The 17,369-nt window shown below is 37.1% G+C and overlaps 1 protein-coding gene across 1 annotated transcript in view; it reads left to right on the top strand.

Annotated features, from left to right (window-relative positions):
• The window catches only part of DCC (DCC netrin 1 receptor), a gene marked incomplete at its 5' end in the record, with an annotated part of 954,021 nt that overhangs the window by 795,946 nt on the left and 140,706 nt on the right, over positions 1-17,369 (top strand). The window contains one exon of the mRNA XM_027869065.1: positions 8,599-8,793. Within this exon, the coding sequence (XP_027724866.1) occupies positions 8,599-8,793 (195 nt within the window). The remainder of the gene's footprint in view (positions 1-8,598; positions 8,794-17,369) is intronic.

Genomic DNA, 17,369 nt, shown 5'->3' on the forward strand with positions numbered 1-17,369 from the left:
GAAGGAAGGAAGGAAGGAAGGAAGGAAGGAAGGAAGGAAGGAAGGAAGGAAGGAAGGAAGGAAGGAAGAAAGAATCTGCATTGCCCAACTGGAACTGGCTAGTTGGTCCCCAGTGGGGCAGCTCATATTATGCACATGCTGTTTACCCTTTCTCAAAGAGGACCATGACATCAGGAAGGTGATGCCATGACTTACAGGTGAGTTGGATTTGTTAGGGAGGGCTGTGCCTCATTTTCTCCTCCAGAACCATCTGGGTCTAGTGACAAAATATAGATCAGGATGACTGTAGGTGGCCCCCATATTGTAAGTGAATAATTCATAAAATACATCTTTATCATGGAAGAGGGATTAGAATTATTTGATATAGTTCCAGCACATATAAAACTAAGATGGGGGGAGGAGAGATGTCAGGATAAATGTTCTAAAGTTATGAAAATTGTTCTGTGAGGTTTGGATTCAGCCAAATGGCCACACTTTAAAACCTAGAAGGCCATATGTGGCCTCAGGGCCACAGGTACCCCACCCTTGTCCTAGATAATCTTTTTTCCCTTGGAATTTGATATAAAGGGCTTTTAAGAAACAGAAGTGTGTGTGACAATCCAAATATAAGTATCACCTTTCATAATATTTTGCATATATCTTATTAGTCTGAAGTGGGAGCAAAATTTGTGGTAGGGGTGGGGAATAAGCATGTATTAAGCACCTACTATATTCCAGCCATTGTACTAAGTGCTTTACAAATGTTTTCTCATTTGATACTCACAATAGGAAGTGGGTGCTATTACTATTCCCTTTCTACAGTTGAGGAACAATTAGTGGGAAATGGTTGAGTGACTTGCCCAGTATCATACAACTAGTAAGTTTCTGAGTCCACATTTGAACTCAGGTCTTCCTGACTCCAGATTCAGCACTCTAGTCCACCTGGCTAAACCACCTGGTTTAACAGAACTACTAAAATTGACACTGAACACTTCTGTCATTGGAGTTATATACCTCATTGTCAGGAAGGCGTACACAATGCTGCCAACTATATTCTTTTTTGGCTAGATCTTAACTTTACACTCTAGTGCTGTCAAGCTAGCAACTCCCTAACACGATAAATTGACTTTAAAGAAAGAAAGGAAGAAATAAGTATTCCACATTCCCTCTCCATATATTCACACTTTCACATCTAAAAAAGAGAGGCTCACTCAAACATTGAACACCACTTGAGTATTTTTATTCACATCAGAACTGTATATGTGTGTTATATATCATCTCCCTACACATCTGCGTTCCAGAGTGTGACACTACTAGTACTCCATGAAAACCAGTGTGGGTGAGGGTGGAAGGGGGTGTGGAGCAAATGATAATGGGTGTAACATATAGTCTATATTTATACAAAAGTGATTCCAATGACTGAATACTCAGGGCAACTAGGAGTCGAAGGCAATCTCCCAACCTCACACTTTGGAGTCTAGCCAAATATTTAAAAGAGGAAGGAGAAAGGGGACAAGAAGGAGAAAAGGTGGAAGAGAGCAAAAGAAAAAATATAGTGTGAAAGTATTTGTATATGAGGCCCTAAGAGCTATGACTCAAAATAATCCGATTTACTATTCAGTGAATAATCCAGAGTTTATCTATACAACACATTGAATATTTTCCCTTCAAGGTAGTCACCTTGGAAGGTCATACACTTAATTGTGCCTCATTGCTAGAAACCTTTTTTTGCAACTCCTTCCTCTTTTGAAATTATCTTTAGAACACATTTACTATGGGACATATGAACAATTAAGCAATTGCCAGATTTTTTTTGGGGGGGAGGGGGGTACTGGCAAGGCCAGCTAATTAGAATGAAACATTTCTGTTAAGAAGTAGTGGTAGATATAGTTAGAGAGGTAGGTCAGGATCCAATTGTGGATAACCTCAACTGCCAATCAAGGAGTTTCTTTAGGCTGTAGTCAGAAGAAATACATTGTGTTTAGCAGCATAAATCTCACAGTACTGCACGGTATGGTTTGGAGGTGAAGGAGAATGGAGGCAAGAAGACTTAGGAGGTTATGTAACAATTCAAATATTACTTGATAAAAGATCACACGATATCTTTATTTTAAACAAACTTCTCTTTCATTTTTGACTAATTTCATTATGATCCCAAAGAGTCATTATTATTCATTTTTATAAGACACATTCATCATTAGAGACATATTAGACTGAGCATAAAAATATTGAAAAAAATAACATGTACTCAGTTTTCTCATCTATAAAAAGAAGTTGTGCTAGATAAGTCCCCAGGTTCCTTCCTCCTCTAAATTCTGTGAGCCTAGGACTTTAGGATAAAGGTTATCAAGTTATGAAATTTATTCTCTGAAATACTTACTTTACTTCTATATATAGGAAGAAATATTCAATTATTTGTGGAGATAGCATAGTATAAAGAGTTCTAGACTTGGAATTAAGATATATGAGTTCTTGTCCCAAATGACTTACTAAAATTATGTGTGACCTTGGTCATCTCTTAACACATGTTGTGATTCAGTTTCCTCAACTGTCAAATGGTCGTAACAATATCTTCCTACTTACCTCATTGAGTTTTAATAAGTCAGTCAGTAAATCAGTCAACAAACATTCATTTATTAAGTATGTACTATATGCCAGTTACTGTGCTAAGTACTGAGGATACAAAGAAAGGTTAAAACAAAACAAAACAAAAGAAAAAAAAAACAAACAGACCCTATTATCACTATTATCAACTTGGCTGTTTTCCTGGATTTTGTAATCTCTAGAAACTCATTATTCTGCAAAATGAAATCAACTCTGAAACTCTCACTTCCTGAGCACCTCCTGACTCAGGGAACCCTTCTTGCCTGTGATGGGAGGGGGCAGAGAGTAGAATTTGGAGAGCTTCTCCTTGATACTCCATCATTCAAGGAGGGCAAAGAGGGAATTATCATTTCCCATCTGGTGGCTTTATGGATTTCATTATCTCCAGAAACTCCTCGCTCTGCAAACTGAAATCAATTCTGAAGCTCTGACTTCCTTGGGTCGTGTTTTATCCCTGTTGCCTGCCTTCATCATGCCCTTGGATAATCCCCCTCACTCCTACTTTTCGGCTTCATTCTGTGTACTGTCTTCTCCTTTAGACTATGAACTTCTTGGAGGCTGGGACTATCTTATGCTTTTCTCTGTATCCCCAGTGCCTAGCACAAGGTGTGGCACATAGTAGGCACTTAAAAATATGTTTATTGACTCTGACTCTGGTCTCAAGGAGCTTGAGACTCTGGTCTCAAGTCTAATGAGGGAGACACCATGCAAAAAGCTATGTACAAATTAGTTATCTACAGGATATATTGGAAGTAATCTACAGAGAGAAATCACTAGAATTAAGAGGGAATAGAAAAATGAGATCAGGTATAGAGAAAGAACTTTTAAAAGTGAAAAATACTTTACACACGATGCACTGCTTAATGCTGGCTTATGATAAATGTTTCAAGCTTTGATGGGTCTTTGATCTCATTGATCTAATTGAATGTCATTTTATTAAACTTTTATCCATGTCTTGGCAGAAATCATCCACTAGGAGACCATCCAATGTGCTGGAGGCCTTCCTTTCTTTCTTTTGATATTATTTGGAAACCAATGAAATACATGCATTTTCTGTCAGTTATCCCTCATTTTTACCACATGACCAGCCCACATCCTTTTTATGGCTATATCTTTCATTAATGATAACTTTGTGCCATTTACCTGTGCCTATTTTCATTGGTAATATGCTTCAGCCTCCTCATGCATTGTCCTTCAAGTAACCTACAACTTTAATTCTTCAGTGAGTCATAGGAGATACTATAGTCACCAATAACCATCAGAATATACATACATGTTTAATGTGTGTGTGTCTATGAGAACCTGTTCTTCAAAGAGAAACTTGGTATGATTAAAACTACTGTATTTTTTTCCAAAGGCAATCTAGACCACTCTCTTCCTCCTGTTCAATTCTGGGCCCAACTCACTGTCCAAGTACAATATCTGCTTAAGAAAAATGTGCTGATTTACCAGTTCTATGTCCAATAGTCATAGATCAGTATTATATAGATTAATTCCATATGGGAACAGTGATCTGGGCTAGAACTATACAGGAACAAGAGATAGGCTGGTTTGCATTTTGGTATTTTACAGTGCTTTAAATAGTCTCAAATTCTTTCTGAAATGAAGGTCCAACTTTTAACATCAATATTATTTTGAGGATGGTGTAAATGTTACAGTTTCATAGCATTTTAAGGTTCAAAAAATATTTCATGTATGTTAATGTCACTTGATACTCCAAATAACCCTGGGAGGTAAGTGTTATTATTTCCCCCATTTTTGAAATGGAGAAACTGAGGTTGAGAGAGGTTAAATAACTTGTCCAGGTTCATATAGCTAGTATGGGTCTGGGTCTAGATTCAAACTCATGTCCTCTTGTCTACAAGCCTAGCCTTCTATCTACTTAGCAATCTAACTGCCCCAACTGTCTGCCTTCAAGCCATGGAACTCCACAGTCTTCAAAAAAAGTTGAGAACCACAGAAAGGGAATGAGAGAGAGAGAGACAGAGATAGAGACATGGTGGGCATAACCATACTAGAACATAACAAACAACTAATGAGTAAAATCATGGAAGAGCCATTGCAAAGTCTAATTACAGTGATGAAGTCCTAAGAAAGAAAATGCACCCAGCACATGGTGAAAATGATAAATAGTCAAAGGATGGCACACATGCCCCAATGATAATCACACAATGATGGGAGCACTTAAGGAAGGTCTCTATTCTAGATTTTTAACATGAAAATACTTTACATCATATGGTGCTCAGTGAAACCTAGACTTCTTCTGAAGATACTGTTATTCTTCATATTCCCTAACACACAAGAACAGGAGAGTTGGTTTACTCCTTGTTCTCTACTGTCACGTTCAGGCTCTCTTCTGCCATCATTACTTAGCAGCTGTCTTTCCCTTGAAGTTCACTATCCTGCACAGATTCTTGTTGCTTTCGGCTATGGAACTGCAGGGCACTTTCTATCCACTTCACTAAATTTAGGACCTAGTTCAGTGAATTCTTCTGGGCCCTGATGTTGCCGTCTAGGGGTGCTGGGAACCCCAGAATACAAGGGCAGGAGTCTACCTCAAAAGAATTCAAGCACTCAAGCCTTCTTTCAGTCCAAGTAGTGAGTTTATTGTAACACCAGTAGAAATGGGCCAGACTCCTAGAAAGTTTGTGCTATTTGTGATGCCAATACAAGTGGGCCAGATTTTAAGAATCTGCACATTTAATGAGGATGACATGGATATTTTTACACAGAAAGACTGTGGGAAGATCTGGATGGTATCACAGAGTGGCAAGTATCTTGGCATGGTCCAGAGATAACAGAGAAAGGGTCCTGGATAGGATTAAGGAGTGTCAAGTAAGCTAATTAAGTAACGAAGGTGGGCTGGGGTGGGCCAGATGCCAGGGGCTGGGTTCCTGAAATTTGTGGGAAAGTTCAAGGGCCTTTCCTTTTAGAGGTCCAGGTACCCCTATCACTGATTCCTGACTATTCAAATATGCTGGCCTCCCAATTCTTTAATCTCTTCAACTCCTTTAACTTTTATCTGAGAGAGGCAGTATGACACAGTAGAAAGCAATAGTACTGAAGCCAGAGGACTGTTTCAAATCCCATCTAGAAAACTAGAAAAATATTCTTCCTTCTCCAAACCTTCTGGTAATTCTCTCATTCTCTAAGAACCTTTCAGCATCACTGACTATGACTTGGGAATTGCATTTATCCATTCTTAACTACCCATAGTCAATAGTCGATAATCAAACAATTATTAAGTGCCTGCTATCTGCCTGATGCTGTACTAAACTCTGGGGATATAAATATGAAAAAAAGACAGTTCTGGAGCTCAAAGAATTTACAAGCTAATGAGGGAAAACAACACACAAAAAGAAGCTGAACAGGAGAGTTGGAAATATAAATAAAAGAGGCTCCAAGATGATCTCTCTGCCTCCTCTTCATTGTCAATTAACCATCTCATTCAATCTCAGCAACTATACTATCCCTGCCATGAGCCACCTCTTTTTCTCAATATACCTTCAAATTTGCTGTTCTTAGTTTTCCTTAATCACTTCAGCTCATTCTGTGATTCAGGCCTGTATTTTTATAAGACCTTGCTGCATTTTTTTTTTGGAGGCAATGGTGGTTAATTGACTTGCCTGGAGTCACATAGCTAGGTAGTAAGTGTCTGAGGCCAGATTTGAACTTAGGTCCTCCTGACTCCAGGGATGGTGCTTTGCTGCACTTCTGTATTCATCTTCCATTACCTGCCTTGCATGAATCTTCAGTATATGTCTTTATAAAATACTATTTAGTTGGTGAACTTTCTATGCTTACACATGTATCATTTCAAACAATTCCCTTTTTTCTCTCTTTTCTAGAATTATTTCTCTTTTCATCTTCAGAAGTTCATCTTGAAAAATTTCATTTAATCAGTTTCCCCAAATTCTAGGGTTCATGTCAGATAATCCCCTCATGTTTCACTCTCCTTTTTCACATATTCTAAATCGGGGGGGGGGGAGAACTTGTGGCCTCAAGGCCACATGTGGCTCTCTAGGTCCTCAAGTGCTACACTTTGACCAAATCTAAAGGGCCACACTTGAGGTTCCCCACCCCTGTAGATGAAGTAGCTCATCCCAACCCTCTCAGCATTTTCACTTTAAAAATGAATTCCTCCTTGCTGGTGCCTACAACTTTTAAAGGATGAAGTGATCATTAAGGCAAGTTAAGAAATTATTAAGAGAGCTTCAACATGTTCAGTATCTCCAGTCTAATGATTATTTTTCTTTAAAAAAAAAGCATTTAATAAAAGATAGGTGGGACACTCTTGCATAGTCTTTAATTTTTTGACCTTTTAAGTCTAATATATAACATGATAAATACAATATATAAAACATAATATATTACATAACATGGGTTTTAAAATATTTTCTGTTTTATATATCATGTATAATATGGTACGTGTGTGTATATATACATAGATACACACACATATATATGACTTAAAAGGCCACATATATTTGCATATTATATATATATATATACACACACATATTTTCCAACATATTTTTCACTATCCTCCTGCACGTGCATCTTTTCATTAAACTGTGTCACTCAATCAGGGGTTCAAAGCCTACATGATAGCATTGGAGTCAGTTTGGACTGGGAGGGAGTGTGGGAAATGGCAGGTTTTCATTTCCACAGGGGTGCAGTCTTGGGGCTAGTTGGAAGTTGAATAAGGGAAGCCATAAGTTAGAATAAGAAAACACTGTTGGTGGGTGAATAGACTAACCTGTGGAAAACCAGTTCTGAGGTTAGGTATAGATTAGCACATCTGTATCCCAAACAGAAGGGATGTGAGCACACCCAAATAAGGGCAAAATTAAATAAGGGTCCCAGGTGGCCAAATTGTGGGGAGTGGGAGATGTAAATAGTAAGGGAGACTCACATGGGGAAAGGAAATTCTAATCAGGAATAGGGAATAAAAAGGTGTGCATCTGTCAATACATGTGCTCTCACACATACGTGTTCTCACACATGTGGGATGCCCAGACTTCCCAGGTCATTAATAAAGCTTCTTCCTGATTCAGCAATGGCTTCATGGAATTCATGATATAGATAATAGCAATTATCTTCATGGTGGTCTTATTGCTTATGCTTATCTTGAACACTGCAAGGCATTCTAACTAGGGGTTTCCTAAATGTTTCTGATTGCACTTGGATACATTCCATTATTTGGTACTCTGAGGAAGACCTATTATCCATCCTTCTATTTATATGCAACTTCTTTTTGTCTTCTGGTTTCATCTTACATAAAGATGAAAGGATGTCAATTTTAATATTATATCCGCTAAATGTTGACCACCAGAGGAGACCTGCTCACAATAATTACTTAGTATACCTTTAGTTAACATTAATAAGTAGTACAATGTTAGCATCCTTTTCCCTCTTTTCCAGCATTCTTCCATCATTACTTCAAGAACAGAAGGGTGCCACATAAAACTAAGGTCCATTTGCATTTTTCTTTGTTACACAAATAATTCATCACTTAGTGATTATTTTCCAAAGAACCTCTCTGTACTTTGGCTTCAGTTCACTGAGCTAGAGAGAGAAACTTGGTTAACTGCATACCTTAATGAGGCATTAGAGAAGAATTTTTATAGCAAAATAAATTTTATTGCCCCTCTACAGTCAAAGTACAAAAAACTTTCATTTATATATTCACCTATTTTCATCTTCATGATATTTGCCAGCAAATTTGACAACCAGAATTTATGAGTAACATATAATTTGCTTTGAAATTTTTTCATTTTTTTGTTTCTAATGATTCCTCATAGAAATATTGAGCATTGCTACAGCATTATCTATTCAATTCCAGTGATATATGTGGGTGGGGGTGAAAATCATTACTTATAGGTATAGTACTGTACTATATTTTCTAATGTACCACCAACATTAAAAATGATAACAGGAAAGCACATGTGCTTTGAACCAAAATGGCAACATGAAGTTCCATTTATTAACACCCTCAATATTTTTTTTTTGCAGCTTACATCCTCTTTTATACTTTGGACAAAAATACACCAATTGATGACTGGATTATGGAATCAATCAGTGGTGATCGACTGACTCATCAAATTATGGATCTTAACCTTGACACTGTGTACTACTTTAGAATTCAAGCCCGAAATTCCAAAGGAGTGGGGCCTCTCTCTGACCCCATTGTTTTCAGAACATTAAAAGGTTTGAAACTTTTCTTGTTGTCAATCTGCTTCTATGAAATTTTCCTAAAGTAGCTTTGGAGAAAGCTTTAAAAACTTCTTTCCACAATACTTATGATAGCAGCAGAGCTGTGGTGAACATTCTCAGTAAATTAACATGAACCCTTTATGCCAAAACCAAAATGTGAAAGAAATATCTATTGTGTGATCAAGTTTCCTGCAGTCTCCAGTGAGACAGACACATTTAACTTCACTTTCCCTGTTTAGAGTACTTTTGGAATTTTTGTATTTATTTCATGTGTATTGACTGCATTCAAAATATGAAATCCTTCTGCCATTTGATGTAAAGGATAAAGATGAAAAGCAATGAGTTATGTGAATGTTGTAATGGAACCAACTTTAAGTGTTTTCTTTCAGAGGCTATTGTCCATGTAGGTAAAAGAGAGTTTAGAAAATGGCAAGGAAGAAAATTTTATATGGAAGTAATGTGTTTATTTTAGGCAACTGGGACAACATAGAACATTTTCTTACTGTATAATTTCCAGAGAAAAGTGCTGCATGCTTCAGAGAATAAAAATAGCTCCCAGAAGAAGCATAGCTATCCATGCCCTGAAAGAAAGAAGGAAAGAAAGAAAGAAAGAAAGGAAGAAAGAAAGAAAGAAAGAAAGAAGTCCAAGTCAGTCATCAAACTAAGATAAGGTCCCTCATATCAGCCCTTGCTCCTGAAAAATACTGCATTGCATTCAACAGGCACAAAATAATTCAGGAATTTTTAATCTACTTATAGATATCTGAAATAATTTGGAATTTCACTAGTTGATATTTAAATATGTTTTCAAGATGATGAAAAAATGTTCAAAAGAAGGGCTTCTTGAGCTCTAAATGACCATACATGGTGACATGGAAAGAGGGATGAACTTAGAGTCACAAGACTTAGGTTTGAATCCTACATCTGCCATTTCATGCCTCAATGGCCTTGGGCAAATCATTTCAACTTTCTTGGCCTCCATTTCCTCATTGGTAAAATGAGAGAGACAGAGATGAACAGACAGACAGTCAGAGAGACAGAGAGAAATAGAGTCAGCGTTGATGTCTTATAAACCTATGTTAGGTCCATTTGAGTTCTGTATCTATAATCCTATGATACTATTTTAGTGTGTATAGAGGGTAAGGTGCCTGAAGTAGCATCAAAAATCTCCTTTTTCTTTCACTGACCTGATTCACTCACCACAACCTGAACTCACACTGGCAAGTCTTGGGGGGTGGATGGGATTCACAGAGGAGGATTGTCAATGGCTACAACAAAGGTTATTTAGGGCAACCCTAGTGGGGAAGAAATATACAACTTCATACACAATAATAATTCCTGAGTCCCCATCAGTGTGCTTCCAATAATCATACATCATCCTAAATGATACTGCTCATTCTTAAATAAACATTCTTAAAAACAGATCTTTATATTTTGTTTTCTAAAGTCTTTGAGTCATAGAGGCAAGTAAAAGGAAATGTAGGTGAATTGTTGAGAGGTTTCCCCTGTGTCAAGCTGCAGGTGGTGCTAGAGAGCAAGGCAGCCCTTCCCCAGGTCAGCTTTTCAGACACTGCAGAAGATTCATCTTTCCTCCAATCAGTTCTTTCAAAAAAGTAGAGCTTTCCTCCAATCAGATCCACTTCCCACATCACAAGCAGAGAAGTGAGCTGGTATTGGTTTCCGTTAGCCTCTCAGCTCGAATAACTTCTGGTGTCTTGACTTCTTAAAAGAGCTTCTCAGCTTCTCTGATACCTTTTCTACATTTAGCTTCTTTGGTCACTGACGCCTGATCTGCTTTCTGATGTTTATCCTCTAATCTACCTTCTAATGTCTCAAACCAGAGGCTTTTCATGTAAAGTGACTCATCTCTAACATAGGTTGAGAAACCCAAAATACACATTTCTGTTTGATGCAACACAAATAGTCATTATATAAAAGTCCCCAAATTTTTTTCTTTGATACCAAGTTTCCCCGGTAATAAATTCTGATGTTCTGAAAACAATCCTATTTAAATTAGTTGCTGGTAGACAATGTATTGTATTCATCTCTGTCATCAGTATGTTTTCCTCTGCTCTACTTTTACCCAGATCTTCTCATTACTTTTATCTGAGAAACTGTCCCTCTTCCTCTGTCTCAAGATCCTCAACAGAGACTTTGTTTCTCAAGCTCTTTTCATGTGTGTTTCACATAAAATGTCTTTTCTTCTGCTGCTTTCAATAAATTTTTAAAAAATGTCCATTTAAGAAAGGGGCAGTACCTAATACTATGATCTGGATGAAAACTTAAAAATATAGCCAGTCATCCATGGAACTTAATTTCATGATATCAGAACACTGGTTGTTAAACCCTAGACACTTGGCACTTAATCTCTCTAAGCATTTTTAACTTTCTCTTCTGTAATGGGATAACAGGCCATCTACCTGTCACATCAGCTATGATAAAGTATTTGTAAAACTATCAAGCAATAGAAAAAAAAGTAGATAATGATGATAATTGGATGAAATCATCACCCAATTATTTGGCTTCCCAAAAAGGAAGCTTCAGATCATTTGTGTAGTACCTGACTTAGTTCCCTCCATGCATTTAGGGGAAATGGACCAGGAAAACCTATAGTTCTGAGGCATGTACTTGTAAACTTAACAGGAACCTGGCTTTTGATACCTACTTATATGAATACCCTTAGCAAGCACACAACCAAATGTTCAATTTGAACCTAGGATCCCATATGACAGTTCTTGATGAAGTATCAAAAGCATTTTGTTTGTTTCTTTTTTCTGGGGCGGGGAAAGCAAGTTGGGGAGAAGGGAAGAGTTGAGAGGAACAAGGAAAAGAAAAATTATATATACATATTTATTCTGAGCTTATTATGTTCTAGTCAGGTTTTAAGGACTTATGTGACCAAGTCAGTTTTCACTCCAAATGAATTATTTGGATGATCCTGGTTATTCATTATGCTGCCATGATATGTGACTATATAGTACTTTGCAAACACTTCATCTCCGTCACCTAGATGGGTGCCAGCTTAATTTAATGCTTGCAATTTGTGCCAACTAAAAGATCTCAGGGAGAGCTTAAAATGAATCCAGGCATCCAAATATAATAAGCAGGCAGGGTAATGAGAAATCACATGATTCACAAGCAGAGATAGATAACCAACCCCAAAAGATTGTTTAATGAACTGGATATCATATCCATATATGTTTATACAAAGGTATTAAAATTCATATGGGAAATGATTCCTAGAGATGAGAATATCAGAATATACCACAAAGATAAATCTAGGAATTTGTTATAACTTGTAATAGTCCGTGAGGAATAAATCCAATTTTCTGATATGAATGTGTAATGTCTGCCCTCCTAAATATGTCATGTTCAATAATAGTCTGGGAATTTTTACAAATCTGTCTCTCACCCATAAGGTAAAGGGGGGAAAAAAGGTTTCTGAAGTCCTGAGCACATTCTGAATTAGGTAAAAATGTTGATGCTTCCTGCCCGAAATGATTATTAACAGGGGACATGTAAGTCACTTGGTGTCTCTTATCATAACAGATATTCTGTTGGCAGAAAAATTCACCCATCAGAAGAAATGTGAAACCATAATGGTTTAAATCAACCTCAAAGAAACTCATTCAGTTGTTCTCTGGTTTAAGTAAATTTAGCTCACAAAGCCACTTTATCAACCCTATCTCTATTTTATCAGAATGTGACCTTCTTTGTTTTCTTTGAGAGACTCATCTACAATCCTGAAACCAGGAAACTCAAAGGGATCAGTTGAAAATGATGTAAACAGGCCACTATTTCATTGCTAGCTGTGCTTCCATATAGGTATATGCCAAGTCCATTTCCTCTACATTTAGCCTCCTTGAAGATAGTCCTCATTTCTCCTGAAACTGAGTTTCATCTGCTCTGTAATAACATTCAGATTAAATTATCATCTCTTATAAAGTCAAAGGAAGTGTAAAGTTAAGAAAATAGCAGCTTTAAAATGTTTAAATTTAAAGATACTTTATTACATGATAAAATAGGAACTCTTGGTTGAGCATGACGTGTGAGGGAAAGTTAATGAGTTCTGTTCTGGACGTGCTAACTTTTCAATATCTTCAGGGCATCCAGTTTGAAATGTTTAGTTGGCAATTGTTGACATACTACTGGAACTTGGGGGATTAGGGCTGGATATTTTTATTTGGGAGTCATTTGGATAAAAGATTATAATTAAATCACTAATGAATTTACCGATAGAATGTGAAGAGAGAAAAGAAGAGAGCCCAGAGAAAAGCCTTATGATAATACCCCAGTTAAGGCATTTGACATAGATAGTGGACCAGCAAAAGAAACTGAAAAGGGGCAGGCAAACAAGTGAGAAAAGAACCAGTAGGTAGCAATGTCAGAGAAAACAAGGAAGGCAAAAGTTTTCAGAAAGAAAGGGTAGTCAACATTGTTGAGTGTGGCAGAGAGATCAAGAAAGAGAAAGATTTTTTAATGACTAACAGATTTGACAATTAAGAGACCTTTGGTAATTTTGGAGAGAGGTTTCTGTTGAATGATGAGGTCAGAAGCCACATTGCAGAGGTAAAGAGTAAGAGGAGAAGTGGATATAAAAGTGTTTGTTGTTTTTCCCCTAAGATTTTAGTTGTGAAAGAGAGGAGAAATAAAATTATATCTTGAAAGGTTTGCAAGGCCCACTTAGAGGTTTCTGTTTGTTTTTTAATGGGAAGACTCAGCCATGTTTCCTTGAAGTTGGGAAGGAACAATTAGACAGGGAGAGATTGAAGAATAGTATGCAGTGATGATTGCTTTGATGAATGTAGTCTGCTATAGACATAAGAAGTAGATGGAATCAAGGACACATATAGATGATTTGCGCTGAAAAAGAGAAGAGCAATCTTATTATCAGAGGTGAGAGGAAAGGAAGAGATAATAGGGATGTCAAGAAGTTTTAAGATATAGAGAAGGGGAGCTTACAGAACATTAAGCGGTTTGATACCCATTTGAGAGGATGTAGAGAGGAGGAGCTTCAGAAGGTTAAAGTAGAGAAGAGATGTCTTAGAGACATTTTGTGGGAAGTGGGATAGGAAATCAATCAAGGAGAAGTAAAAGGATTGCCTTGGAACATTGAGGGCCTAGCAGAAATTGGATAACAAATTTCTAGCAGACACAGTCAACTTAGTGTGTGACTTTCTCTAGGTTTGTTTGGTAACACATGAATAGGAGTAGAGAAGATGAATGGTAAGAGTGATCCCAGGGGCCGAGTTTTAAAAGGGATGAGAGCAAGATATTTTTGAGTATAAGACAGTGTGGAATTGAATTGACTATCAATTGAAAAAGGAAGAAAATGTAGCCAGAGTACTGGGCTGACAGAGAAGTGCTAATATGACAGAAAATTGTTAATACCAGTGTAATCAAGGAGAGTACCACTCCCTTGATCATCCTAATAATGTCAGAATTTCAGTAATGTCTTTACATTTCTACTCTTAAGAAACTTGCTCTTAATTAGTTAGAACTGAACCACACCCTAAGTCCCCCCACCCAGAGATTTTACCTTATAAAGGAACCTAGCTTAAGCAGGATCTCAGCTTCTAATGTCCTGGTCCTCTTCCTTTGGGATTCATGACATGAAGGGCGAAATAGCCAAAATGAAGTGGTTTTCCTTGCCTCAATTGGCAAGGGCCACTAGAGTCACTTGACTAGGCTTGCCTCCTCATTCTACCTCCTCCCTCTCTCCCCCTGAGATATGAGAAGCTTTTGCATGGGTATTGGAATTGGGAAATTTATTGGGCTCTCTGTCACTCATGGGACATCCCCTACTGTGGCAGGTTTGCTACCCTCTTATCACAATTAAAGCTGCTTAATTCCTCGACTCATGGCTTTGATTTATTTCAGGACTTGACAAGACTTAGAAAGTACTTAGTGGTAATATATTAGGAAGTGTTAGAGGTGATGATGAGTGCAAAGAAAATATTTAGAAGGAATGAGATATAGAGTGATATAACATGATAGGAAATTATAGTCAGCTAAAGGAATATGCAAGCCTTTGATCAAAGAAGTGAAACATGTGGGAGTCATGATGAGATATGGAATAACAGTCTTAAGTGTGACTGGGGTAGAATAGAGGACTAGATCATAGCATTTAAAGAGGTTGAGGAATTAGTATGTCAGAGTGTTTAAGGGAATATTAAAATAAATGATGTCCCCTGGCATAAGGGCAGGAATTAGGGAGAAGAGAAAGAATGAGTCAGGTATGAAACTTCTTGAGAAAGGAAGGGGAATGATTCAGGATGGGAGGTGGGAAAGTAAGAATAGATAATAGCCAGTAGGATCTGCATAGGGTGAATTTTTTTTTTTTTTTTTTTTTTTGCAAAATGAAACCTCAAAAGAGAAGTTGTTTGGTGGTCAAAAAGGGAGAGTCTAGGAGGCCATGGAGAGCAGATGGTATCTAGCTATCCCTCCACAATAGTGATTCCACAGATATGAGAGAAAGTAGTCAGAACCAGAAAAAGATAGCCAGGGATGCACTGTCATCTGGGTGAAGCCAGGTCTCTGAGTGCAAGTAGATGAAAAGATTAAGAAAGGAAGGAGTACAGAATGAAGACAAGTTTGTCTATTACTGAATGGAAATTCCAGAGAGCATAGTGGAAGGTATGGGCATAGTCAGATTGGGGCATAGGAGAAAGAGAATTATGGAGAATAAGAACAAAGAAAAATGACTTGCAAATTTTTATCCAATTATTTAGAGGTGACTTGGGACTAAAACACTTCTCCAAACTTCTATTCCAATGTTCTATCTATTATACTATACTGTCTTAAATCCTTATTCTATATAATAACTGGTAATTTCATTCTGTGATTTTGGCAAGCAACTTTATCTCTCTTAAAAATTTAGTTTCTTCATCTATAAAATGAGAGAATTGGAAGATCTTTGAAAGATGTAGTGGGAAATAGAAGATTCTGACTTGGATTCCAAATCAAGAAAACCTAGTTTCAAATCCCATCTTTGGACATATGTTGGGCAAATCATTTAAATGCTCAGGGTCCTGGGCAACTTTTTAAGCTTACAGCTGCAGAACATGTACTGATGCACACTGGTAAAGCAGAGTTTCTTAATTGAGAGTTCCTTTCATTCATAAGAGGTGTCACAGGACAAAAGAAAGACTAAAGCCTCTAAAACCTTATAACCCTATGATCCTATAAATTCACTACATTATGTTACCTGTGAGGACTGTTAAATGGTCCTCACATGTGATAGAAGAAGACACAAATCCTTGCACAAATAACAATTTTTTTTCCCCCTCAACTCCAGTAAAACTTTAACCTCAGAATTTGTTTAGTTTTCCTTTGGAACAATAATCACCGGATTCTGGTACTTTAACTGAAGAAAATCAAAGTTATATCAAGACAGCCATTAATAACTGCAGAGAAGAGCCATAAGATCACAGTGAATATGGAATTTCCATTAAAATGCACATTAATTCTAGTCACTCTGTAGGAAGAAAAAAAAACCTTTTTAGTTAAGTCTGTGGATAATGAATGCACTAAGTTGAAGACAAAAGGAAAAAGAGAATAATGAAAATGAAGAACATGAAGCAGATTTTCTTTTACCACCTACAAATATTTCCATTAAAATGAGTATTTGCTGATGAGAGTCTCTTGAGGATATCCCCAGATGGCTATGTCTCTTGTTTCTTTAACATTCTTGACAGTTTGGGCATCGGGAGGTCTAAGACTTTGTTCCCTATTTTCCTTCCACCTCAAGCAGCTTTTATGGCAGCAAAGTGACCTCTAATATTGTATTGGGGTGCTGGTTTAAAGTCTTCTGGCTGTCTCTTCATTGATATGTCAGTGTCTCAGGGATGGCTTTTCTCTCTGCTCTATCTCATCCTGCTAGACTTGTATCTAAGTCTTTACGTAAATCCTCCATAAATGGTCCACCCATGTATCAAAGGCCTTCCTTTAGCTCTTAGAGCTTGATTTTGTGGAAATCATTGCAACACTTGGGTTACCCATCTTTTATCCATTCTTCTTTATGTATCAACAGATTACTTCCCTTTCCTTGGTAAAAATATGAAACACTACAGGGCCAACTACAGATTTCTTGGGCACTGCAATGAAGACCTTCTTCCAAACTAACATTAAACTAGTAATGACTACTCTTTGGGTCCAGCCATACAACCAGTTTAAACTTCATTTAAATGTAGGGAATATATACTATATCTCACCATCTTGTCCACAGAAGTATTTCATTTTATATTCATACATGTCCTTGTTGATATCTTGCATGGCACTCACCAAGCACATGATTGGTAATACTGATTTTTTTTTAAGTATGAAAATGGAGTTTGCAAACTATAGTCCAGTGAGTTTGACCTTAATTCTAGCAAATTCTAGAATATATTAAAGAGATGGTTAGTGAATATCAAGAAAAGGGAGCAATTAATATATAAAGTTTGTGAACAATGTGCATTAGCACATGTGCAGCTGCAGTAAAACTTAAACCTCAGAATTTGTTTCGTTCTCCTTTGGAACAATCTTACTTTATTTATTTACTTTATTTATTCAATCTCTTTACTTTTTTT

This window comes from Vombatus ursinus, unplaced genomic scaffold (assembly GCF_900497805.2).
Source record: "Vombatus ursinus unplaced genomic scaffold, bare-nosed wombat genome assembly UNPS02014791.1, whole genome shotgun sequence".
Lineage (NCBI taxonomy): Eukaryota > Metazoa > Chordata > Mammalia > Diprotodontia > Vombatidae > Vombatus > Vombatus ursinus.